This window comes from Penicillium verhagenii (genome assembly GCF_028828195.1).
Source record: "Penicillium verhagenii strain IBT 33310 chromosome Unknown utg000004l_segment0_segment0, whole genome shotgun sequence".
Lineage (NCBI taxonomy): Eukaryota > Fungi > Ascomycota > Eurotiomycetes > Eurotiales > Aspergillaceae > Penicillium > Penicillium verhagenii.
Genome location: NW_026643168.1, coordinates 262,915 through 287,321, shown reverse-complemented (window position 1 = coordinate 287,321; position 24,407 = coordinate 262,915). Strand labels below are relative to the sequence as shown.

Genomic DNA, 24,407 nt, shown 5'->3' with positions numbered 1-24,407 from the left:
GTCTATCGTAATTGTATTATTTTGATTCCTTCAGTTGGATTTATTTTAGAATTGTAGTGAGGTCCTGTTTTTTTTAGAGCCACTGGCTACAAGAACCAGGTGCGGCGGCCGATAGAGGCCACCCCTGTGCCATAACTCAATCTCAACTTTCCGACCGGCAGAAAGTAAATTACCAGTAATTCCAAATTCATATTTGTATTTGAACTCCATTATAAATTAAATCCTTAAACTCTATAATCAATCCATTCTCAAATCTATTCCCAAGTCTATCCTAAAAGTGACCTGTATTTAGATCAAATCCCTTAAGATATTCCTATAAATGATAAATACAAGACAGGCGGGAAACAGGGCGGTGAAGTTAGAAATTGAAATTGGGTTATGGCAGTAGAGTGGCGGTTATCGGCCTCCGTAGAAGAATGCGATCATATACTAAGACTTCGTAGTCCCTGCATTCTTTAATCTGCGCAACTCGAATCAACCAATTTTTCCAAGGTAAGTTCATATTAACTTGTGCCTTTCATGTGCGCGTGATAAATCTTGATTCGCTCAACAAACACAATCCGAAATATCAAACCCGCCTATCCCTTGCTCTACTAGTATCCTATTTCACTCGCCACCTCCCTTTTGATAAACCCCTACAATTACAACTGGGCACCGATATCGATAGAGCTATACTAATACCCTCACCTAGAACCACCCCGAACAGAACAAATCCACACATCATGCAACTCTCCCTCTTTGTCTTCGGCCTTCTCGCCAACGTCATCTCAGCGGTTCCCACCCCCGAAACACAATCGATATGCTTGAACGTACGAAAAATGCAACCCCAACCCCAAATCTACGGATGGGAATCCGCATCAGAGTATCTCGTGTTCCACAAGGGAAGCTACCCATCAGTCAAGATGTCTCGCACTCCCAACTTCGCTGAAGTAAGTAGAATTGATGAAATTTGATGAAATCAGATGAAAATCAGATGAAAATACTAACAATTCTCTCTTAGTGCCCTATATACCCTGGTGCTGGCTACTCTTTGTTAGGCAACCTATACAATACTTTAAGTATTGTACTTCACACAAACATGGTAAGATCTACTAATTCCTTTATCCCTATTTCGATGAATATGAAAGGCTAATATCTTATAGCAAGCCTCCCGCAGCCAATAGCGCGGGGGGGGTACGTGGTTTGCCTGGTCGTGGCCGTGGTCGTAGCCGTGGCGGTCCCCCCCCATGGAGGACAACCTGCGCTGCCTCCTTTCCCCTCCGGTCCCTGTGGTTCTCGTGGTGGTATTTCTGCCTGTGAAGCCCGAGCTGCTGCCGCCCTTGCCCTTGCCCTTGCCGCTCCTGCCGCAGCTGCCGCCCCCGCCCCCACCCCATATCTACTCAGCTGACTCTTGATTTCTTGTATATGCATCCCACAACTAGTGAGCATGAGTTCCAGTCCACTCCCTTGGGCTTTCTCTGCTGATTCCACGAGTACTACCGAGCTGAAGGATCGTGTGCACTTCCCCTCAAACCGAACTAAGACTGTTTAAACAGCAGTGTTTCTTCGTTCGAAGGAGGCATGAGCGATGCTGCCGTTGTAGCGAATCTTTGTTTGAGGTAGAAGAGTTTTTACCACCCTGATAGTTTATTCCGAAGTGGAACTGGGTCAAGTGGTATCCGGTCTGACTTCTTCTGGGGCCTAATCCGGACCTGAAATCTCGACTTTCAGCACATCATCACTCAAGTCGGTGGTAGCTGAACTGGCATCAGAGAGGCCTATATCTTCCTTCGCGAGGTCGATCAGCGTGGGAAGATCCCTGCTAGAGGAAACTGCCCGCCTGAATATATATTCTGAAGTGGAACTGGTTTGAGTTGTATCCGGTCTGACTTCTTCTGGGGCCTGATCCGGACCTGAAATCTCGACTTTCAGCACATCATCGCTGAAGTCGGAGGTGGCTTAACTGGCATTGGAGAGGCCTAGTCGATCAGCGTGGGGAAGTCCCTGCTAGAGGAAAAATGCTCAGATTTAAAGTCCCGGAGCTTCTGCTGCCCCCTTCTCTCTTCTTTTCTGGGATTGGGATAGATCTTATCCGTACGCCTAGAATAGGCAATCAGCTCCCCAAGATTCTTGAACCGGCGAACCGGCCTATCGCCCTGTCCCTCCCGAGCCCAGTCAATCAAATCAAAGATGTTGACATACACTCCTTGGACAACCTAGAGACATCCATGTTAGCCAGGTTCCATTTCTCGCCTGTGTATTGAAGGAGCAAGTAATTGATCAATCGACAGTAAAATTACTTAGCACCATGCATGCACATACCTTTTTAGCAGCTTTGCAATCCTTAGGCAGTGGATTGATATCAACAGCTCGACAAAGAGAGTGCTCCAGCTTGTCTGTACTAGAGATACCGGGATCAATGAATACCCTGATTCTCTTCTGTGGACTTCGGCGAAGAACATTCTGTGGACTTCGGCGAAGAACATTCTGTGGACTTCGGCAAAGAACGTTCTGTGGACTTCGGCGAAGAACGAACTCGGTCGCAAAGCGAGTGCAAACTTTGCTTTTGGCGGGGAACCTGACTCGGAAAATGGCTTCTAGTACCTCAATGGTTGATTCTGAATCCCTGTGATATGTTAGTCAATCCAACTTCACTTTGTGGATATCAAGCGGCCAAGCCTGGCTGACCTTCAATGAAGTTGAGGATATCGCCTCTGTCCTGCACATCTCACAAAAACTCATCCCACGTCTCCAGCACCTCCTGCCTGTCCTCCCTGCTCCCTGGCTGTTCTTCTCACTCTCTCTTTTTTTTTCTCCCTCTCCCCTGCCCTCCAACACTCCCATCCTTCCACATCTCTAGCATTTCCTGCTCGTCATCCCTGCTCCCTAGTTGTCCTTTTGTCTCTCTTTTGTCTCCCTATCTTCTGTCTCTGTCTCCTGCCTCCTGCCTCCTGCCTCTCATCTCCATCTTTCTTTCTTTCTTTGCTTTTTTTTTCTTTTTTTTTTTTTCTTTTTCTTTCTTTCTTTCTTTTGGCCTATCCGGTCACTCGGGGTTCACGATTGGAACAACACGATGATGTCTGCTATTTGTAGACAGAGACCTGGAGATTTGGCCTCTGATCCGGGCTCTAGGATTTGTCGATGACCATTTGCCAGTTTGTGGCCTGTGTGTTGAAAAGTCACTCGGAAATTGCTGTTCCCTCCATCTCCATCTCCTTCTCCCCTCTCCCCTCTCCTTTCTCCTTCCTTTTTTTCTTTTTTTTTTTTTTTTTTTTTTTTTTTTTTTTTTTTTTTTTTTCTTTTTTCTTTTTCTTTTTCTTTCTTTCTTTCTTTTGGCCTATCCGGTCGCTCAGGGTTCACGATTGGAACAACTCGACGCTGTCTCTTATATGCAGACAGAGATTCGGAGATGTGGCCTCTGATCTGGGCTGGATGACTTGCCAAAGATCTCTTGGAATTTCCACGGTCAATATTGGATATTCCAAGTTCTTTCAAACACGTTCACATTTACCTGAAGTTGAACACAGCATCGTTTATTCTCCGCGACCCCAACACCTCCTAATCTCTCTAACACATTTCCAACTCCTGTCTCTACCGTCTTTTCTGTATAAAAAGAGTTAGTATAGAAAAAGCAGATCGAATCAAAACGGTAGGGTTACCTTCAAATCCCTCCCTCCTAACTGCTACCGCCCCCCTTTCCCCCCTCTCCCCTAGCCTGAAATCTCCAGGCGATCACTAATATGCTCTGTGTCGTAATCCTGATGGACTGAATTCCAACCAGACTGTGGCTAAAAGCCTTCCCACCCACCACCTCAGCTATAACCTTCGCGCAATGACCAACAGGCCTGATGGACTGAACTCCGACCAGACCGTGGCTGAAAGCCTTCCCACCCACCACCTCGGCTATAACCTTCGCGCAATGACCAACAGGCTCTGTGTATTGGACTCCACTGGACCAACTCCAACCAGACCGTGGCTGAAAGTCTTCCCACCTACCACCTCGGCTATAACCTTCGCGTAATGACCAACGGGCCTGATGGACTGAACTCCGACCAGACCGTGGCTGAAAGCCTTCCCACCCACCACCTCGGCTATAACCTTCGGCAATGACCAACAGGCTCTGTGTATTGGACTCCACTGGACCAACTCCAACCAGACCGTGGCTGAAAGTCTTCCCACCCACCACCTCGGCTTATGACCTTCGCGTAATGACCAACAGGCTCTGTATGTCGCAATCCTGAGCACTCTCTTCTCTCTTCTAGCTGGTATTGTTCCTTTGGAACTTGCGCTGTTCCCGTTGCCAGCAGCTATGGCATAACCAGTCATCCTCTGTATACTGATTGCCCCACTTTGCCTTCCAGAGACCTCGGTGGTTCCCAGTATTTATCAGTTTTTTGCAGCAAACACAATTAATATCCTGGACTGGATTATGACTGGTTTTGCTCTTTTCGAACTTGCGCTTTTCCTTTTGCCAGCATTTGTTGCATAACCAGTCATCCTCTGTGAACTGGTCACCCCAGTCGGCCTTCCAGAGACCTCGGTTCCCAGACTTCGCCAAATTTTTGCAGCATACACAATAAGTATCCTGGATCTCATGACTGGTATTGTTCTTTTGGAACTTGCGCCATTCCCGATGCCAGCAACCTTTGCATAACCAGTCATCCTCTGTGAACTGGTCACCCCAGTCGGCCTTCCAGAGACCTCGGTTTCCAGACTTCGCCAAATTTTTGCAGCATACACCATAAGTATCCTGGACTTCCTGGCCTTCCTGGACTTCCTGGACTTCCTGGACTTCCTGGACTTCCTGGACTTCCTGGACTTCCTGGACTGGCTTATGACTGGTTTTGCTCTTTTTGAACTTAATGAGTTCTCGTTGCCAGCATTTGATACATAACCAGTCATCTTTGGTAAACTTATTGCCCCATTCTGCCTTCCAGCGACATCGATCCCCAGGCTTCGCCAAAATTGAGCAGAAAACACAATAAGTATCCTGGACTGGCTTAGGACTGGTTTTGCTCTTTTCGAACTTGCGCTTTTCCCGCCTGTAGCAAGGCTTGCATAACCAGTCATCTTTGGTAAACTGGTCACCCCATTTTATGTTCCAGCGACATCGGTGGTTCCCAGTATTTATCAAAATTTTGCAGCAAGAACAATTAGGAGGAGCCTCAACAACTGGCTCATGACTGGTATTGTTCTTTTCGAACTTGAGCTTTTCCCGCCTGTAGCAAGTCCTGCATAACCAGTTCTTCTTTGTGAACTGCTCACCCCACTCCAGCTTCCAGCGAATTCTTTCACCAGGCTCGGCTAATCTTGTACACATGGAACAAGGGACAGCACCTGTAAAAGGAGGGTTGAAAACCGAGCCTTGGAGTAACTGCCATGCTTTGTTCAGTCCTACCCACTTGGGTGCAGGAGCAAGATCCACACTCGCGCGGATTCTCTTGATCAATTCCATGGCAGATGGTGAGTGATATTGGTCGCCAGATGATGGCTCCTGGAACATTCCGAACCAAGCACTGATAATGCCTTCCAAAACATAATTGAAGCGGGTTGGCAATTCCGGAGAGAATGCGGCGATCATTCGTCGATTCCCTGTGGTTCCAAACTTGCGGAGGTTTTTGTAATAAAACCCTTTGGAGTCTTCTTTCCGCGCCAGATTTCTATGTGCTTTGTCTCGATTCCGTATATTCTTGGAGGAGCCGCAGTATCCTCCCTGCCAATTGTTCTCTCCATCAGCTTGAGCGTCGACATAAATCCCTTGCTGCGAGACATTGCCGGCCCGACGGAGTTGATTGAAGTCTTCCGGAGTCCAATTTGGTAACTCAAAGAAGTCCACTTCATTCTTTGTGAAGCCTGTGATTAATGCATCATAGAACTCATCTTCATGATATCGGTTCAAATGCCTGCGAAAAGCTCCCGTCATGACTTGATGTTGATCGGGGCCAAACTCCTGTGCGGCTTGCTTCAGGATTCTGATTGAAACTCGGAGGGCCTTGCCTACTTATGTTTCGGCAAGTGAAGGCTTAGCCCTGTGGGCTTCCGCAATATCGGCCAATCTCCGACGCTCGTCCAAAACCCTGATATCCTCTTGTTTTGGATCATCATTGACAGCGGGGAGATGGGCGATATCGTCGGCTTCAGACTGGAGATCCTCCGAGTCTTCAGCCTCTGAATATTCCACTTCAGACATATCATCGTCTGAGCTCATCCCGTTATCACCAGAGGGTCCGGCACGAAGAGATCCTTCGTCCTCCTTATCATCAGGTCCGGCACGAAGAGATCCTTCGTCCTCCACATCACCAGATGATTTATCATTCCTGTCCCGATGACGAGCCTTGTTAAGGCGAACCCTCTTGGATTGATGTCGATCATCGTCTGAGTTCATCCCGTTATCATTAGAGGGTCGGGCACGAAGAGATCCTTCATTCTCCTCATCATCATATGATTTTGACTCAGATGCAGGTATGATACCACCATAGCCCTTGTTGTTGCTTCCAGCTGGGTTAAAGATGTTTCCATCAATAACTCCCAGGGGCTGTCTGACTCGTTCCATCTTCTCTTGACCTTCGACTGCGCTGTCAATGGCGTCGTTTTGGTCTTGACGATGAGCCTTATTAAGGCGAGCCCTCTTGAGTTGAGGTCTATCATCGGAAGTGGTCCTATTAATGTCAAATTCCGGATTAAAGTAAGAAGAGATTAAATGGGAACTCTGCTTCTTATCTCGACGCCGGGGCTTGGTGGATGAATAAGGTGCCTTTGCAGGCACCAGGGGAGAGGGGAGGGGATGGGGGAGGAGGCATGAGAGGAGGGAGGGGGGAAGTGGTTATTATTTTTATATAATATATAAAAGTGTTACAAGTCTAAAACTTGTGATTGAAAAGGGGGTTGAGTGTGATTTAAAATTGAAAACTCAGAGTGATCACGAACTAAGAGCTTGAAGTGAGAGAAGTCAACCTTCGAATTTCAAGTGAACTTGGATTCGATTGAAGAAGGCTCAAGTAAATTGAGCAAGTGAAGTGAGCGTTGAAGTAAGAGAAGTCTCAACTTGATCAAAAGTGAGAGTTCAGTGAGAGAAGTGTTCCAAGTCTAAAACTTGTGATTAGAAAAAGGGTTGAAAGTGATCTTGAACTGAAAGCTCAAAGTGATCTCGAACTGAGAGCTCGAAGTGAGAGATGCCAACCTTCGAATTCCAAGTGAACTTGGATTCAGAAAGGGTCAAGTTAATTGAGTTCTTTGTGGAACATTCTGAACCAAGCACAGGCAGTTCCGGAGAGAATGCGACGATCATTCGTCGATTCCCTGTAATTCCAAACTCGCGGAGCTTCTTGAGATCATTTTCCACCAAAGAAAGCCTTGAATCCGAAGAAATAGACGGAAGCACAGGAAACCAGTCAATAGGATATGTAGTATGATATTTTGGGGTGCTGCAAGGAGAGGAGAAGAGGAAGAGAATCATCAAGAGTGTCACCGTTGTCCCCCACCATTTGGAAAGTTGGGTGGTCCAAGCAGAGCCTCTCTCAATCGCGTCAACACGTAAGTTGCATCCCGTTGTGTGTGTGGAGAGACAGAGAGGGCGCCCTAGGTTCATTGTGTACGCGTATCTGCGTATGGGTTCTCCAAATCGTAGACTGATCGTGTTTGCGGCCTATTGTCGTCTTCCCCTATAAGGTAAGGGTATACTTAATCCCTGGAAGTAAAAGCTATAAGCAAAAGTCAGTCTGACTCTGATGAAGACAAAGGGGGGCTCAAAACCCGACACGGCAGTTAATATCAAAAATTATTCCGAAAGAAAGGGTAGTATATTAAATAGGAAGAACATTTAAAAGAAGGAAGAGGGAAGAGGGAAAGAAAAAGTAAGGGAGAAGCCTTATAGGAGCCAAGCTCAATTTGACCTATGGATATGCCGCTCTATATCAGCCACTTTCAGTCATTACAGTCAGTAAGAAAAATATCAGTTGAAATATCATCGGTTCTTAGCCTTCGATCGTAACATATATAGATTCTATCAATCATGCCTCTGGATGAGGTTTGGTAGACTTCCAAGGTTGCCCTACATTCTGTAGCCCTAAGAAATATTAACGCTCTTTCCCCTTTGGGTATCACTATAATATTACAAACCCTAGTATCTATTACTTTGTATATAAATGTGCTCTTTCCCCTTTGGGTATCATTCCTATTAAAGATCTTGTAGCCTCAGGTTGATGGATTTCCCACAAACTTTTCATATATGTATAAACTTTTCCACTTTTTTTTTTTCCCTTTCTCTTTCTCCCCATGCTCATCGTCAAGATGCCTCGCGCTCCCCACTTCGTTGAAGTAAGTAGAATTGATGAAATTTGATGAAATCTAATGAAAATCAGATGAAATCAGATGAGTTCAGATGAAAATCAGATGAAAGCCACGTTTCGATTGAAAATATGTACTAACAATTCTCTCTATGCAGTGTCCTCTCCACCCCGGTGGAGGCCACACCGTTGAACGCTGCCCGGCCAATCAAGCGCTCAACACTTTGTGTAGTGTGCTTGACGCGCACGTGGTAAGATCTACTGATTCCTTTATCCCTATTTTGATGAATATGAAGGCTAATATATCTTATAGCAGGCCTCCCGCAGCCAATGGCGCGGAGGCCTGCGTGGTGTGCGTGGTCGTGGTGTGCGTGGTCGTGGTGTGCGTGGTCGTGGTGTGCGTGGTCGTGGTGTGCGTGGTCGTGGTGTGCGTGGTCGTGGTGTGCGTGGTCGTGGTGGTGGTCGTGGTGGTCCCCGTCCCCCTGCGCTGCCCGTCCCCTCGGGTCCCCGTGGTGTTGGTGTTGGTGCGTCTCGTGGCCGTGGCCGTGGTCGCCCGCGACCCGGCCAGAGAGAACGACGGGCTGCCCGTGCTGCCCGTGCCGCTGCCCTTGCTCCCCCCGCCTCCGCCTCCGCCCCCGCTGCCCCTGCCGCTGCTGCTGCTCCCGCTGCCCCCCTCGCTCCCCCTCCCGCTCCTCCCGCTGCTGCCGCCCCTGCTGCCGCCCCCGCTGGGCCTGCCGCTCCCGCCGCTGCCCCTGTTGCGCCTGCCCCCCCCACCGCTGCCTACCCGGCTGCTCCTGGCCTTCTTGATGGCCCTGTTCCCGCCGTCTTTTCTTTTCCGCCGCTTTTGCCGCTCCCGGAGGGCGATGATGAGATTATTGAATAAATGATATTGATATCATATTATATTATTATCAAAATATAATATGGTATTAGTATGTATTATTCTATTATTTCATCATTCTTAAGGCCGACCTCGCCTGTCGGCATGCAGCCTCAAGGTCCCCTGGACCGACAATGCCAGCCAGTTCTCCGCGGGCATGCTGTTTCATCCAAGGCCGACCTTGCCTGTCGGCATGCAGCCTCAAGGTCCCCTGGACCGACAATGCCAGCCAGTTCTCCGCGGGCATGCTGTTTCATCCAAGGCCGACCTTGCCTGTCGGCATGCAGCCTCAAGGTCCCCCGGACCGACAATGCCAGCCAGTTGTCCGCGGGCATGCTGTTTCATCCAAGCCCAGCCTTGCTGGCATACAACTCCGAGGTCTTCCACAGACCATCACCAGTCGACTTCAGCCCGGTGCTAGCCACCTCCAAGCCCAGCCTCGATCAAGCCCAGCCCAGTGCTGGCCACCTCCAAGCCCAGCCTCGCTAGCCACCTGCAAGCCCAGCCCGGTGCTGGCCACCTCCAAGCCTAGCCTCGCTGGCATACAACTCCGAGCTCAGCCCAGACAACATCAACCAGCATTCGCATCTACCACTCTGGGAAACCCCATGAAGCATAGGAATAAAGCGATCTGGTGTTCATACTTGTTGTGTTTTTGCTTTGTACAATCATGTATATAGTTCCATTGAACTTTGAATAAATAGACATCACAAAAGAATTTCAAATTTCAATTCACATTTCAAATTTTACTCACCCTTAATCATTCCCCAGATGCTCTACAGTGTGACGGCTTGGTTCCCCACTGACTCTGCTGTCAAACACAACCGAATCGCTAGCATATTCATCACGATCGCCGGCGCATTCAAGAGGATGTCCGTAACGGCATTGAATGTAGAGCTCCATCTACTGCCAATTCCTCTAAAAATCGAACAAATTATCCAGGAAACCACAATCAATTGATCCGAATTGAAACAGGCCCAACTTAGGCGCAACCATACTGCTTCAGCAGAGCCGGCAAGCGAACTCTTACAGAGACTCATCGTGGTGGATTCTCTCCACTCGAGGCTCTCCGGTGGAAGAAGGGGGGGGGGGGGGGGGGGGGGGGGGGGGGGGGCTCTTGTATGGCATAGAATAGTGGGAATCGAAGGTAGCTTTTCTTCTTCCTCCGAAGCCAAACAATCAGAAACACCCAGCAGAATGCTACGTACGCAGATAAGAGCTACCTACCGCATAAACTCCCATGCGCCTAGTACCTGCATCTAGAAGCGAGGGGTATATGCAAGATGTTCTGGCGGTGTATCATTGATCCACATCGCACGGTCTTTTTCGCTGTGCCAAAGTGTTCATTACCCATGTGCCCAGATGGGCATCTGTGCTTAGTGTTAATCGATCAGATAATAGTAGACGTATGCATGCATTGGTAATATGTGCCTGGCCCTTTAATTCTATACTATTTCCAAGTCTTCACCCCAATCTAAATTGATTTAAATTGATTCTTTTTGAATGTACTTGAATATTGACACAATGAGGATAGCATGTGTCACAAATGTTGTAAATCCCATCAAACCTAATTACATTTCGAATCCGTTGATCGAATTCGAATCAGGGAATGAATCATCCATCCCTGTCTATGTTTTGCCGAGACATCTCCTGAACCCGCGAGCAGATGCATAATCTACAGCTGTAGCAGCTTAGCCGTGTCGTCCTCCTTCACACAGACCTAAGAGCATTTCATCAGTACAACAGTCCAACTAACTCGATTTAATCCACAGTGGAGTCAATCCCTAGCCGAGGCAGAATGGCTTGCACTTACACCCATGGTACTGTTCTGCTGCTTGCCCTGGCAAATCATGTTGGAAATGCAGCAGGCTTGGGGGTCACCGATTGGTGCGCTAACTTTGCAGGTTTGGAATTCCTATCGAGGATTCGATGTTAGTTGCGGGTGTGGTAGATTTGGGGTTGGGGTTGCATTTTTCGTACGTTCAAGCATGTCGATTGTGTTTCGGGGGTGGGAACCGCTGAGATGACGTTGGCGAGAAGGCCGAAGATAAAGAGGGAGAGTTGCATGATGTGTGGATTTATTCTATTTGGAGTGGTTCTAGGTGAGGGTATTAGTATAGCTCTATCGATATCGGTGCGCAGTTGTAATTGTAGGGGTTTATCAAAAGGGAGGTGGCGAGTGAAATAGGATACTAGTAGAGCAAGGGATAGGCGGGTTTGATATTTCGGATTGTGTTTGTTGAGAGAATCAAGATTTATCACGCGCACATGAAAGGCACAAGTTACTAAATACGAACTTACCTTGGAAAAATTGGTTGATTCGAGTTGCGCAGAGTAAAGAATGCCGGGACTACGAAGTCTTATATGATCGCATTCTTCAAAATCCTTATGTGGCTGTCATGGTTGGTGAGACAGGATCAACAGGGGTATTGTCGATCAGTGGGTTGGTTTTTGATTAGAGGCTGGGCAGTTCTGGGCTGGATGATATCATGCTTTTGATCTCCGTGACACGGGAATGAATTCATGGTTCATGTTTATGGTTATCGTGATCATTTATTAGTTGACTTTTATCATGGTCGGAACTGAGCAATGCTGGTGCTGATACTACGAGTGGTTCGGCCAATAAGACAGCGGCTGGTGTATGTCGATATTCTGATTATTTCACATTGCGGAGTCGAATTATGGAGCATCTGATTTAGCCGAGTGACTAGCGCAAGACTAGCTAGCAGCATCCTTCAGAACGATGTAAATGAGGTGATGGCTTATTCTTTTTCAATTCGTTTGCTGGAAGTCGGATTCGAACTTGGGTTGGTTTGATTTCTATAGGTACTTAACTTCTGGGAATCTGGGATACATTGACCAGTAACATGGCGAATAATCTCATCTGCATCAGAGTTGAACCATTGCAAAGATCTAAGAGTCTCTCGAGGTGTTTCAAGGTTCGAATCCAATCCGACTTATCGCTTTGTAAAGTGTAGTCATCAATTCTCTAATAAAACAGGCAAACCCATCGAGGGAAGAATGATGCCAAGAGCCTAAATCCACACATGTGCACCAAACGACGCGCCACATAGTAAGTTTTGGTTCCAACTAGAGCACTAAGACGCTGATTATTTAGACAGAGTGGAGCTGATCGTAGAAGACTCTTGCCGACGAGTGTTCTTGAAGATGAGCTGAACAGTAAGGGCCGTGGTAATCACGAATAATAAGAATTCCAAAGCTCCAAAGGTCGTAGCCACCTCGAGCGCTCCACAGCCGTGCTCTTCCTCTGGACATTGATTGCTGCCTATGTTGACAGCCATAGCTATCCATCCAGCGAGCCACGAGAGGACCGACACCACTTCAGCAGCAATGCTAATGTAGCCAATCAATGTATGACCGATTCCAGCAATACACACAAAGATGACGTCCAGAATTGTCCACCCAGCACAGAACATTAGGAAGCCCCACGCATCTGGGACGCCCATATAATCGTAGAAGTTGCCAAACTCAAAGTGTTCGTAGACAGTGTGGCCCTTGAATATATGAATGGCTAGTACTAAAGTCAGACTCAACAGGTCGACGGATGGGGACATAATAGTTCTTCGTACCGTAGCCGTCTGCTCCCATGATGATGATGGCAAAGGTGAGCTGTAGCGCTCGTAGGGCAAAATGAAACATTCTATTCGTCGCAATATTCATGGCCATGGCGTGCAGCGGTCTCTTGACCAATGTTGTTTAGTAAAAATGAAGAAAAAAGGGAAGAATCGAGGCACACGACGAAGTCTGGAAGAATGAAGAAGAAAATTTGTAAAGATCTAGGATCTGGCCCAGGTAGTTCTTTATAAAGTTGTTTCTTACCTGGTTCTTGTAGTGGCTCTAGTAGTGTTTCCTCTTTTGGTTAGTCCGATACGAGCTCGTTCAACTCACCAATCAGAATACCCCATTGTCGTCGATTTTCCCACAACGCTGAACAGGAAATAGTAGGTTATAGCGCTTTGAGTCTCTGAGTTGGCAAATCATGCCTTTCGAGATTGAAGATGGACACGCTGGCTATAATTAGAGCTGTCTAATCATAGTTCGATATACTCCGTAATCGTCTGCCACTCTCCCCATAGCCCCCAAGGCTTTGTCTGAAACACAGCTTTAAGGATGCCAGGACAAGCTGCGCCAGATACGACACTGTGGTCAAACTTCCCAAAGTCAAAAGGCATATCCCCCAAGGCAGAGACCCGAGAATCATCATCAGGCAAGGGAAGACCATGTACTCTCAAAGTCTCATGTGGCAATTCTTGTCCGTTGAGGTCCCTTTCTTCCAGTTCAATAACACGTTTCGCAGTTACGTATGCGTAATGTGCATTCCAAAGTCCTTCTCGCCGAGGCGCCAATTGCAGCATTTCTAACGCGCGTCTTCGTATTATAGGATCGCGACATTTTAGCGCAGTGAAGTACAAAGGCCCCAGGGTTTGCATGTCAAAAGAAAGCGGTTGCGGCGTTGTCATTCCGACGCTTGGCTTGGCGATTTGTTCCGCGTAATGCACAAGATCTTCGAAGTCGGCATGGTAAGAATCTGTGGCCAATTCCCCGGCTGTAATGCAGACCCGCAGCCATATGTATACGACTTTATAATGTACCATGAGTATGTTGAGGGCGTCCTCTTTCGCGGGGTTACCGGCAGCCTGCATTCGTTCAAATAGTTCGTCTAACTGGCCACGCCATGCGTCTAGCCTTGTTTGAAGTTTGACCTGTTTAACGAGATCCTGGACGTCGATTTGGAACAAAGCTGCTTTGGGGACTGCGTCGTGTATGAATCGGATGCATTTATCCGAGACTTCAAAGAGCCGTTGTCGAGAATCACTAAAGTCCTTGTGGGGAGAGTCTGCTTTAGCTGTAGGAGTGTATACTGGCGGATTCAGTCTGCCAGCGAGAGAACAGAGTACATTCAGACGCGAGAACATCGGAACAATGTGATCTTCGATAATATTAAGATCGGACGAGACATTAGACCCCCTTGGACCGGGAGCTGCGTCGCTGCCATAGCGCATAGCTGCTAGAATGTTCAATCCACTCTGAACGTGAATCAAATAAGATTCATCAGCGCCCCGGAGAAACTCGATACACGTGAACAGAAGGCAGCAGACAAGAGGTACCAAGGTCGAGTTGGGGTGCGCTTGTATTCGAGCTGATAAGCTTCTCAAGGCTGTCCTCCATTCTTTTTGAGCTTCCGGATTGGCAGCGACATAGCTTGCCGGATGAGACGATTCAACGTCTCGATAAATGATGCTGATGGCTGATACGGCATGCCGAATTGATGGTTCGGAGTGTGATATTTGCAATACCAGCTTGCTCCAGAACTGCGAATCAAATTGTCCGTCCAACTTTGGAGCAAGACTTCGATGGAAGAAGTCAAGGCCACGATCATTTACGAAGAAGAGCGGTTGGATTTGAGTAGAAGGTACATATAGCGTGAAGACCATTCGAGGCGCTGCTGGACGTGCGGTGTTATACACGCATTTTCGATCTCCAATAGCGCAGCGTCGACATGTAGGTTTGAATTCATCGCATTTCACTCGACGAGCTTTGCAAGTGCTGCATCCAGTTCGAACCTTTGAAGTGCTTTCTCGGGATCTCCTCGGCGTAAGATCCAGCCCAGTGGTCATGATGAATGATACATAAAAAGGCAAGCGTGTCGTTCAAGACTCAAAGAGCTGATCAGGTACTCGACGACAAGGTGTTTTAAGCAAAGAATGGGAGAAGAACGAATGAAAGAAGCTGTACGATGTAAGAGTCAGCAAGATCCTAGCTGAGATTAGGCAGCAGGTTTTGTCAACATCTTCAGCATCAAAAATAGCAAGTCCGAATAAGGCACTAGTGCATGAAGCCTAGCTGCTGATCTAGTAAGTGTTTAAGTTGATTGTGATTTGTTGAGTATCTAAAGCTTACTAGTAGAGGCTAGAGATGGCAGGCCGCAGGCCTTTGCCCCATTTGATTAGTAAGCTCAAGCCCAGATGTTAGTTAACTAACAAAATTGAGAAAAATTGATGACTACTAGTACATAACTCACATCGAAAAAAAGTCTGGGTCGTTAACCAAGTGTCAAATTGATGATTTGACACTTTTTTTATGTCAAATATGTGTGCTAACAATCCATGGGAGATTTCAAACTTTTGGATTCTTGGACCTACTTCTTTGGGACGTTAGCCGCCTCAGGCGGCGTCAGGCCCGAGTCGGACTGACTAATGAAGTTTTGCCTCAGGCCCCCAGTTAACACAAAGTTGTCACGACTCACTTCGGTTGTAACTTTCCAATCTTGCCATGGAGGAATTTCTTTCGCCCGGAACATTCTCTAGTGCTGATGAATATGCTGTTAATCCGCGGTTTCTTGAACTGCAAGAAGAACTCAGAAGCGTTCTTTTCAACAGTCTCGACCCAAGCAGCTACACATCCCCCCCATCAGAGCCACTGGGGGCGACAGAAACAGCGAGAACAATTCACCTAGATTTTACCCGTGTCTCCATCCCCAAAATCCATCTTGTTCAATATCTTGAAAATTGGATTACAGAATGCGCGCCTTACCTCGATAAATTTGATGAGACAAGAACTTTTGGTGTGTATCTTCCAGTTTTGGCGAATAAACACCCTGCCCTCTTATACGCTATTCTTGCTTTCTCTGCTCGTCAAATGGAACGCAAAGCTTCCCTCGAAAAGGCATATGAGAGTCTAGAGCTCTATCAAGTGTCTATCCGCCTCCTTGGCCCATCTCTCCAGGCCAAAGACCCAAATGCTTTGGCTACCGGGGTCGTTTTGGCCGTTATGGAGCTGATGTCGGTCTCCCCGAGAGATTGGAGGCGTCACGTCGAAGGCTGCGCTGCGCTTTTTGACTCTTTCAATGTGAACGGACTATCAGGTGGTCACCTCCAAGCCGTATTCTGGTGCTATGCACGCATGGAGCTATGTGGAGCTATGATTTCCAACGGCACAGAAAGTACAGTCCTACCCTTGGAGAAATGGGTACCAGCCGTGCCTGAAGCAGCTACCCCCATGGAATGCGATATTATAATTCGGGATCTGTTCTGTGAGAAAGGCATTGTCTCTCCAGATATGCACGCAAATTGGTCAGTTTATCTCTGTGCCAAAACATGTCACCTTTCTTGTCGAAATACACGATACGTTGAGCTGGGTGAAGTGGTCGATGATCCTCGTTCTTTCCTAGATCGATGGACCTCTCTGTGGAATGAATTGCAATATTGGCGCGAAAAAAGACCGCGATCTATGTTACCTCTTAAGACGATAGGCCAAAATCATTCCACTTTCCCCGAAATCCTCTTCCCACACTGGGCAGCTATCTCAGCTAACCAGCTGTACCATACTGCTTGTATAATTATGCTCGATATGAGGCCAGTGCAGCATGTCGTTCCACCGTCAAGTCCGATTTACTCTTCTATTTACCATTCGCGGAGAGTTTGTGGAATCTCTCTTACGAATCCTCACAGTGGCAGCTTGATCAACGCTATTCAGCCGTTATATATTGCAGGCAAGCTGCTCAGTCACCACAGTGAGCATGTTGAGGTGGCAAGGCTGTTCAAGACCGTCGAGGAGACTACAGGCTGGGGGGCACTTTGGAGATTAAAGGATTTGGAACGCGCTTGGGGTTATGAAGCCGGCGAGCTATTATCAGCGATCTGATATTGATCGACCGGAGCTATTAAAATGGAACTGAGATTCAAATGTCTAATTCTCTCGCCTGTACTACTTAGGTACTTGCGCAATTTGAATCCCATCCTCCAGTCACATGCAGGTCCTCGGGTTCCCTGGACATGTTACAACTTCACACTTATAAGCACCATTACCTGTATCTATAACAAGCAATTCTCCAAAATATTTCTTGACTCAAAGTTCACAACGTTTGAAACACACATATTGACACGTTGCTTGAACACCGTTTATCCAAGATCGGCACAAGACTTCGGATATTGAAGCGCATGCTTGATGCGCTGCTTCAATCTCGTTGCATCGACCTGGAAGACATAATTCACGGCCCTAATCCCACTTGGCGCTAAATCCTTCTGGTAGACGTGTATGTTTCCATAATTCGGACTTCCGTAAGAGATATCAACATCCAGATAAACTAAAAAGAAAAATCCTTGTCAGTCGCTATCCTTCACCACAATGTCATTATAGAATGAATATCACTAACCTTCGGTCCTGTTAATAGCAATGCCAGGATCTACCATCAGGGCGGCAGCAGTCTCATCCCAAAACGGGAAAGAAAGATCATAATAATCATAGAAAAGCTTGCTGTAAGGGTTGGGAACCGAGTAGACTTCATCCGCAAACTCTTGGCTAGGGAAGACCTGATTGGCGACATTGCCAGCAATAGTGATATTTGGAAAATTCGCAGTTAACGCAATCTTTGCCGCTTCAGGGTCGATCATGAGATTGATCTGTGAAAAAAGTCAAAAAAGAACTTTGATCTTGAGAAGACTGAGCACTTACATCGGACTGAAGATCAGCTAGTAGTATACTGCCTGTCGCCATCAAAAGATTCAAGTCGACATATCCACCCATGATCACCAACTCCTTTGCCAGTTCTGCAAATCGTTCATCCATACGAACCGCGAGCGCAACGTTCGTCAGGGCTCCAGCCGAATAGATACTAACTTGACCAGGATACTTATGCACCATCTCTACCATGAAGTTTGCAGCAGAGGTAGTGTTTTGAGGTGTTCCCTTTGGAAATCCTTCCTTGAAGGCAGCTTTGACGATGCGGTTCGGGTTCCCAGATGTAGGATCATTCCCCTCTGCTTCGGCAGTTGTGTTCTCCGGAGCGAAAGCACCCTGCCAGGGCAGCTTGCCATGGATTTCTTGCCAGGCATTCAAGCGCTGTGGGTTGTTTATAAGCGGGAACGTCGCGCCAGGATAGACCGGGATGCAAGATAGATTTCCAGCTTCTAGAGTTGCGACAGCATGGAGGGCACCTTGAGGTTGCCAGTTGTTTGCAGTATCTGACCCAAGTTTGTTCCAAGGTTAGCGTAAACTAAATTAAAAGAGGATTTCTATCCTCATACTGGGAAGCTGGAACTTACCTGAGGCCAGGGCAAGAATCTCAATATCTCCATCTAGGGCGATGAGATACGGCACGAAGCCAGTTGTTGACCAATCGTTATCCATGATTGCATAGTGCTTATTTGTTTCCGCTCGCGAGGATTTCGTCAAAAAAGGTAGCAATAGCAAGGTGGAGAGCAATGGCAACGATAGATGATGCATGATGATCAATATAGTATGTTCAGCTAATTTATTGAATAGCTCACTGGATGCCTTTCAAGATGAAAAAAAAAAAAAAAAAAACCGAAGGAATAACTGGGAGATGTCAGTCTGTTGCGTTCTGACAAAAAAACATTTATATCAAGTTTAAAAACAAGCTTCCAAGGTCCAAACGGCCACCGATTATCCTCCGAGCTTGAACTACACAATTGACGATCATAATTAAAACCCCATATGCAACCCCATAGCCCCAGGATTTCGATCGATTGATAATCTACCGCAAAAGAGATAGTAGGCTCTTCATCCCAAAGAGGTATCTGTGGCCCGAAAACCCCAAAGTGCCACTTGACTGTAAGGATCCACCTTTCCCGAAACGGAGCACATAGCCTATAATTCTGCTTGAAAAGACTTAGCGCCTCTCCGCATTCCACAGTCCAAGCACTCCACGGCCATGTTCTCCATGTTTTTTTTTTTTTTTTTTTTTGGAAACTGGGGAAAACTATTTTAGCTTTTTCTTTTTTCGGGTGCGCGATTTGATAGAAATTTGTATATATGAGGGCTGTCGTCCCGGCTTGAAGTCATCTTTTCCCCAGACTTCTTTTGTTTTTTCTACCCAAGTTCTCAAATTCCAACATGACGGGAAATCAAATGAAAGATGTGGACACTACGCCACAAGTCCAGATCGTCAAAAAATCAATGTGGCAAAGCATCGCCGCCAATCCTAAAGTTCTCTTCATCGCATTCTTCGCATCACTCGGTGGATTTGAATATGGCTATCAACAAGGTGTCCTTGGTCAAAGCCTAGTCATGTCGAAATTCGTGGAGAATTTCCCAAGCGTTGTTCAGTCTTCTACAGCTACCGGCTGGCTCACCTCGATCCTTCAGCTTGGAGGCATTCTTGGATCACTCTCAGCCGGTATTCTGGGTGAGGTCTTCTCCAGGAAGTATACCATGTTCTTGGCCTGCTTCTGGGTTGTTTTTGGATCCTTTTTGTACGTCGGCGCTACGGCTGGAAAACCATCCTTGCTATACGCTGGTCGATTCTTCACTGGTTTAGGAGTCGGCCTGTTTAGTGGAGTTGGACCACTGTATAATGCTGAACTTGCGGCTCCAGAGATGCGTGGCCTGCTCGTGTCTTTCTATCAATTTGCCACCATCTTGGGCATCATGATTTCTTTCTGGGTTGGATACGGAAGCAACAACATCGGAGGCACTGGCGCAACGCAATCCGACCTCGCCTGGAGACTGCCATCGATTATTCAGGGAATCCCAGCCGTATGTCTCGCATGCGGAATCTGGTTTATGCCATTTTCGCCTAGATGGCTCGTGAAAAAAGGTCGAGACGAGGAAGCCCAGCGTACACTGGCTTGGATGAGGAAATTGCCGGTTGAGCATGAGCTTGTCCAAGTCGAATACCTCGAGATCAAGTCGGAGGCATGCTTCGAAGAGCGTGCCTTCGCATTGGCTTTTCCTAAGCTGGCAGAGCGAGAAACCAAAAGTGTCTTCTTGAATGAACTTGCCCAGTATGCCAATTGTTTCCGGAGCATGGACAATGTTAAACGTGTCGGTTTTGGATGGGCTATTATGTTCTTCCAGCAGTGGTCGGGTATCGACGCAAGTGAGTCCTCTTCTTCTTTTTACATTTAATGTGTACCGTCTGTTTTTTTTTTCGGAGTCTAACCAATCGCCTCAGTCATCTATTACGCATCCAATATCTTCAAGAGCCTCGGCTTGACTGGAGGCACGATTGCTCTTCTAGCAACTGGTGTGACTGGTGTTGTTTTCATCATCAGTACCGTCCCTGGTATGCTCGTCATTGATAAAATCGGTCGCAAGCCCATGCTTCTCGGTGGTTCTATCGTGATGTTCTGCAGCATGATCATTGTCGGTGTGATCGTGTCCCAATACCAGCATGACTGGCCCGCACATAAGGCAGCCGGCTGGACAGCCGTGGCTCTTATCTGGCTCTATATCGCAGGCTTTGGTGCGACCTGGGGACCTGTTTCTTGGACCCTTGTGTCAGAGATCTTCCCGCTCTCCATCCGCGCCAAAGGAGCCTCTATCGGTGCCTCAAGTAACTGGATCAACAACTTTGCCATCGCATTCTTCGTGCCTCCTATGCTTGCGAGCTGGGAGTGGGGCACTTATATTTTCTTCGCGGTCTTTTTGGGAATTGGTATCGTATGGGTTTGGTTTTACTTGCCCGAGACCAAGGGAACTTCCCTGGAAGAGATGGATCGTGTTTTCGGGAGTAACGCGGGTGAACAGGACGCCGAGCTAATGCGTGAGGCACGCCGGGATGTTGGTTTGACTGATTTCCTCGAACGGATGGGCGGTGCCACTGGACGCGACCTGGAAAAGAGTGATTCTCAATATATTGAGAGCCTGTAAACTGCTGGCTATCGGGTTGATTTTCCTATTCAAATGTTCGGACAAGAGATTGTCACGACCTTCAATGTTAGCGCAACGTATGATAGTTTGAATGGTTTTTGATTATGTTTTTAATTATTTCTTTTACGTATTCTGAGATTAAAAATACTTGAAGATTTCGTTGGAACCCGATGTCTCCGTAGGTTCGGGTGGCGTCCGAAAAACTCTCCTCCCCCGCATAACGTAAAGTCTTAGTAAAGATGCCGATTGTTTGGGTCACGGGGGACGGAGCTTAAGCGAGGGCATATACCCCATCGGGACTAGCGCCACTGAGTCCCTTCCCCTTCTTCAGTCGAAGTAGCCTACAGACTACTAGTAGTATAGAATGAGATTATACGTGAATTAGGGAATCATGGCTCGGAAGCCAACACCCTCCGATAAACAGAGAGTCAGGACGGGCTGTCTCACTTGCCGAAAGAGGCGTAGAAAATGTAAGTGACCATCAACTGGCCCCTGGGACTGCATGTAAGCTGCTACTGATATTGTCAATTGTAAGGTGACGAACAGAATCCAAGATGTGCCAACTGTGAGGTCAAAGGATTCACTTGCAAATATGGATCTGACTTGGCCTTCATGACGCCGCGGTCTGGGCAGGTGGCTAGTGAAACAGGGGCAGGCTACACATCGATCACGTTTGTCGATGAATCGCCTGCTCCGATCGACAAAGGAATACCAATACAGCAATCTACGCCAAGTCAGAGCAACCCACAAGAGAGTCTGGACCATGCCAGTGGAGATGACATCCAGAGCCAAGATCAGGATATGCCAAACCTTGAACTACGTGGTATCCTTAGTCCTCATGGCCCAATCCACCATACAGAACCGACCTTTGAGGGACACTCGGGTTTTGCTCTGCGTTATCAACGACTAGTGCAATGTCCCACGAAAGAAAATACAAGCTACGAGACAGATTTGTTACGACATTTTCGTTATCATGTCGGTCCATGGATGGACACTGGTGATTCGAACTGTGCCCTTGGAGTCCAAGTTCTTCTTCTTTCCCGGTCAAGCAGACCCCTGCAGTGCGCCATTCTTGCATTATCGGCGGGCCACAGATCTCTTCTTTCTTCGGCCCACAGCGACGATATTGTGAATATGCTGCGATTCCGAAGGGAGGAGCAAGCTTTGAACTATAACTTGGAATTGGAGAGACATACAGCTTCAGCACTGCTCCTTCTGCAAGAAATCCTTCCATCTGGACTTCAGCAATGGAGAGACATAATTTTACCACATACCAACCATCCACATGGATTCATCTCGCCACTGGATTTGGTTCAGGAGCTAGGAAACTCACTGTTCTGGGTCTATTTTAAACTAGGTATGTCACATGCACTCAGATATCACGAATCCATTTTTTAACAATGTCTTAGATCTAGCAGCTTCAATCGCTTCGTATAAAGCTCCCATTATTCCATTCCAGACATTCGTGCAAGACGGATTTTCGATCCATGCATCCCAACATATCATCCAGTCCAATATCACCAGAGTTTATCAACAAGCTTTATGTCTTTTAGGGCACTGCCTCGCTCTGATCTACGAAGAACCCGTCTCCCTGCAAGCAAGCTCTCCAGGATTACGGGCTTTTCCATCTCTACGGCAATCTCACTTCCTCTCGCAGTGGAGTTCACTTTGGACAGATTGTCAAAAGTTTTACAACGAGCGCCCAGTTGAGGCGCAACAAATCGTGGATATTCGCGGCGACGAAGCCGATATGGATCACAACTCAGCTTTCCCAATCATCTTGATCTTTACGACACCAATGGCGCTGGTCGCCAATGTTGTTTACCATACCATCTCTTTCCTGCTCCTCACGCATAAACCACGGCTTTTAAAATCGCTCCCCGGCCCTCGCAACTTAACATCCCATATTTGGCATGCACAAGCGATTGCAGGGATAGCTGCTTGCAATGACTCACCGGAGCAGTGGGATCCGGTATTTGTCGCGAGTTTATTATTAATTGGAAAAAATATGTCCCACGAGACTCAACAAGCTGTATTGCAGGAACGATTAAGAATAATAACCGCTAGGACGGGCATGAATCTGGAGCGTGAGATAGACTCGCTACAAGCATCATGGAGAACCGCAAGATATGATGAAGTGGAAGACTGATAAATCATGCTTATTGATTCTAAAGATACATTTCAAGTATATACCAAACATCAACCCTTTTAATCCAGCTCATATGCAAAGGGTATGCTTTTCATAGCACCTTCACGTTGCACACACGTTGCTGCTGCGGCATTACAGACCTTTACGACCTCTTCAATCTTGTCATCGAATGCCTCCAAAGCTGCTCCTTCTTGACTAGCAACAAATCGCGTGAATGACATGCCAAAGAAGCCAACGAAGGTGTCTCCTGCGGCGGTAGTGTCTCTAACTGCATCAACTTTCACCCCGTCGACAAATCCAACCCTCCCGCTCTTTGTAGAGAAATAGACGCCCTTTGCTCCAAGCGTAATAACAACGATCTGAACACGCGCAAGCTCATGGAACATCTGCGCAAACTGCTCCGGGTGCAAGGAAGAAACAGGCTGTTTACCGATACAACTAGCCATCTGCACGGCCTCCGTCTCATTCATAATAAGCACAGCAGTCCCCATAAGAAATTCCAGCGGAATGCCGTCAGGAAAGACCGGTGCAGGATTGAAAACCACAAACGGCCGCGGGGATTGTGCGCGCTCATTGAAATATTCCAAAAGGCCCAACGTAGTCGACCGTGGAATCTCTCCCTGCAATACAACAACCTGCGGGACCTCCGTCTGCATCACACGCGACAAAATCCACTCCACGTTCATCACATCCGCATGATTTGCGCCCGGAACAACGAGAATGCGATTCTCCCCGCTTTCCTCCACAATGATGTTTGCCGCACCGGTCTGGACCCCGGGGCACAGAGTGACGTCTTTTGTCACTACGGCGGAACTTTGGAAGACTGGCTCCATTAGTTCTGGCCAGTACATACACGAGGCTCCCACAGCGCCAATGAGGCGAACAAGGCCATTTTGGGTTTGCTTTGTGGTGAAGGATGAGCGCCCTGCTGCCAGAGCTTGATTTCCACCCTTGCCTCCGGCATTTATTGTCAAGGATGTTGCGGTGACTGTTTCTCCGGGGCTGGGGAATTGAGTGGTTGTTGTAGCGAAGTCGATGTTTAGCGAGCCGATGATGGCGATGTGTGGGGTTTTGATGGTCATTTTTGTGGTTTGATTTGAGGAGAAGAATGAATTGAAGACGAATAATAAATTTCAGATGAGAGCCCTGTGGTTCATATAAATGGTTGCTATTTCTTATATCTGTACAGAGTAGATTGTACTAGATTGTAATGAATAGCCTATGCGCGGACCGAATAGGTTAGATCGAATCGGATCCTTCTGAAAAGGGATAGTCTACGCATTGCACTAACCTCAAACGGAAGCCAACCTCCACTTTCCTAAAAGCGCGCTTAATTTCCCGTCGAGGGCGAACTTCAAAGTTGGAACTTGGAACATTATAATCCTTTCCATTTCCTCTCATATTGTCTTAATGGGTGCTATTCAGCTATAAAATACATATATCTTCAATCAAAGCCACTTTCCCCTTTTAAAAGATTCAT

The 24,407-nt window shown here is 47.3% G+C and overlaps 13 protein-coding genes across 13 annotated transcripts; 6 read left to right on the top strand and 7 right to left on the bottom strand.

Moving 5' to 3' along the window:
* Positions 1 to 722: 722 nt before the first annotated feature.
* Positions 723 to 1,387, top strand: N7466_003051 (uncharacterized protein; the record flags this gene model as incomplete). The annotated part of the gene is made up of 3 exons (XM_057162448.1): positions 723 to 929; positions 1,001 to 1,081; positions 1,157 to 1,387. The coding sequence occupies 3 exons, from the start codon at positions 723 to 725 to the stop codon at positions 1,385 to 1,387; spliced, it is 519 nt and encodes a 172-aa protein (XP_057023563.1).
* Positions 1,388 to 4,237: 2,850 nt separating this feature from the next.
* Positions 4,238 to 5,902, bottom strand: N7466_003050 (uncharacterized protein; the record flags this gene model as incomplete). The annotated part of the gene is made up of 1 exon (XM_057162447.1): positions 4,238 to 5,902. The coding sequence occupies one exon, from the start codon at positions 5,900 to 5,902 to the stop codon at positions 4,238 to 4,240; it is 1,665 nt and encodes a 554-aa protein (XP_057023562.1).
* Positions 5,903 to 5,980: 78 nt separating this feature from the next.
* On the bottom strand, positions 5,981 to 6,779 carry N7466_003049 (uncharacterized protein; the record flags this gene model as incomplete). Its single annotated transcript, XM_057162446.1, has 2 exons — positions 5,981 to 6,638; positions 6,706 to 6,779. The coding sequence occupies 2 exons, from the start codon at positions 6,777 to 6,779 to the stop codon at positions 5,981 to 5,983; spliced, it is 732 nt and encodes a 243-aa protein (XP_057023561.1).
* Positions 6,780 to 8,268: 1,489 nt separating this feature from the next.
* On the top strand, positions 8,269 to 9,147 carry N7466_003048 (uncharacterized protein; the record flags this gene model as incomplete). The annotated part of the gene is made up of 3 exons (XM_057162445.1): positions 8,269 to 8,295; positions 8,423 to 8,515; positions 8,578 to 9,147. 3 exons carry the CDS (start codon positions 8,269 to 8,271, stop codon positions 9,145 to 9,147), a joined length of 690 nt encoding a protein of 229 aa, XP_057023560.1.
* Positions 9,148 to 9,249: 102 nt separating this feature from the next.
* Positions 9,250 to 9,633, top strand: N7466_003047 (uncharacterized protein; the record flags this gene model as incomplete). The annotated part of the gene is made up of 1 exon (XM_057162444.1): positions 9,250 to 9,633. One exon carries the CDS (start codon positions 9,250 to 9,252, stop codon positions 9,631 to 9,633), a length of 384 nt encoding a protein of 127 aa, XP_057023559.1.
* A 1,186-nt stretch (positions 9,634 to 10,819) lies between these two features.
* Positions 10,820 to 11,211, bottom strand: N7466_003046 (uncharacterized protein; the record flags this gene model as incomplete). The annotated part of the gene is made up of 3 exons (XM_057162443.1): positions 10,820 to 10,864; positions 10,958 to 11,059; positions 11,125 to 11,211. 3 exons carry the CDS (start codon positions 11,209 to 11,211, stop codon positions 10,820 to 10,822), a joined length of 234 nt encoding a protein of 77 aa, XP_057023558.1.
* Positions 11,212 to 12,254: 1,043 nt separating this feature from the next.
* On the bottom strand, positions 12,255 to 12,831 carry N7466_003045 (MARVEL domain-containing protein; the record flags this gene model as incomplete). Its single annotated transcript, XM_057162442.1, has 2 exons — positions 12,255 to 12,676; positions 12,735 to 12,831. The coding sequence occupies 2 exons, from the start codon at positions 12,829 to 12,831 to the stop codon at positions 12,255 to 12,257; spliced, it is 519 nt and encodes a 172-aa protein (XP_057023557.1).
* Positions 12,832 to 13,196: 365 nt separating this feature from the next.
* N7466_003044 (Zn(II)2Cys6 transcription factor) lies at positions 13,197 to 14,783 on the bottom strand (the record flags this gene model as incomplete). The annotated part of the gene is made up of 1 exon (XM_057162441.1): positions 13,197 to 14,783. One exon carries the CDS (start codon positions 14,781 to 14,783, stop codon positions 13,197 to 13,199), a length of 1,587 nt encoding a protein of 528 aa, XP_057023556.1.
* Positions 14,784 to 15,438: 655 nt separating this feature from the next.
* On the top strand, positions 15,439 to 16,809 carry N7466_003043 (putative C6 transcription factor; the record flags this gene model as incomplete). Its single annotated transcript, XM_057162440.1, has 1 exon — positions 15,439 to 16,809. One exon carries the CDS (start codon positions 15,439 to 15,441, stop codon positions 16,807 to 16,809), a length of 1,371 nt encoding a protein of 456 aa, XP_057023555.1.
* A 257-nt stretch (positions 16,810 to 17,066) lies between these two features.
* N7466_003042 (uncharacterized protein) lies at positions 17,067 to 18,390 on the bottom strand (the record flags this gene model as incomplete). Its single annotated transcript, XM_057162439.1, has 4 exons — positions 17,067 to 17,251; positions 17,321 to 17,567; positions 17,620 to 18,128; positions 18,210 to 18,390. The coding sequence occupies 4 exons, from the start codon at positions 18,388 to 18,390 to the stop codon at positions 17,067 to 17,069; spliced, it is 1,122 nt and encodes a 373-aa protein (XP_057023554.1).
* Positions 18,391 to 19,020: 630 nt separating this feature from the next.
* On the top strand, positions 19,021 to 20,778 carry N7466_003041 (sugar porter family MFS transporter; the record flags this gene model as incomplete). The annotated part of the gene is made up of 2 exons (XM_057162438.1): positions 19,021 to 20,005; positions 20,081 to 20,778. The coding sequence occupies 2 exons, from the start codon at positions 19,021 to 19,023 to the stop codon at positions 20,776 to 20,778; spliced, it is 1,683 nt and encodes a 560-aa protein (XP_057023553.1).
* A 391-nt stretch (positions 20,779 to 21,169) lies between these two features.
* Positions 21,170 to 22,927, top strand: N7466_003040 (uncharacterized protein; the record flags this gene model as incomplete). Its single annotated transcript, XM_057162437.1, has 3 exons — positions 21,170 to 21,248; positions 21,314 to 22,135; positions 22,188 to 22,927. 3 exons carry the CDS (start codon positions 21,170 to 21,172, stop codon positions 22,925 to 22,927), a joined length of 1,641 nt encoding a protein of 546 aa, XP_057023552.1.
* A 59-nt stretch (positions 22,928 to 22,986) lies between these two features.
* Positions 22,987 to 24,009, bottom strand: N7466_003039 (ribokinase; the record flags this gene model as incomplete). The annotated part of the gene is made up of 1 exon (XM_057162436.1): positions 22,987 to 24,009. One exon carries the CDS (start codon positions 24,007 to 24,009, stop codon positions 22,987 to 22,989), a length of 1,023 nt encoding a protein of 340 aa, XP_057023551.1.
* Between the last annotated feature and the right edge of the window lie 398 nt (positions 24,010 to 24,407).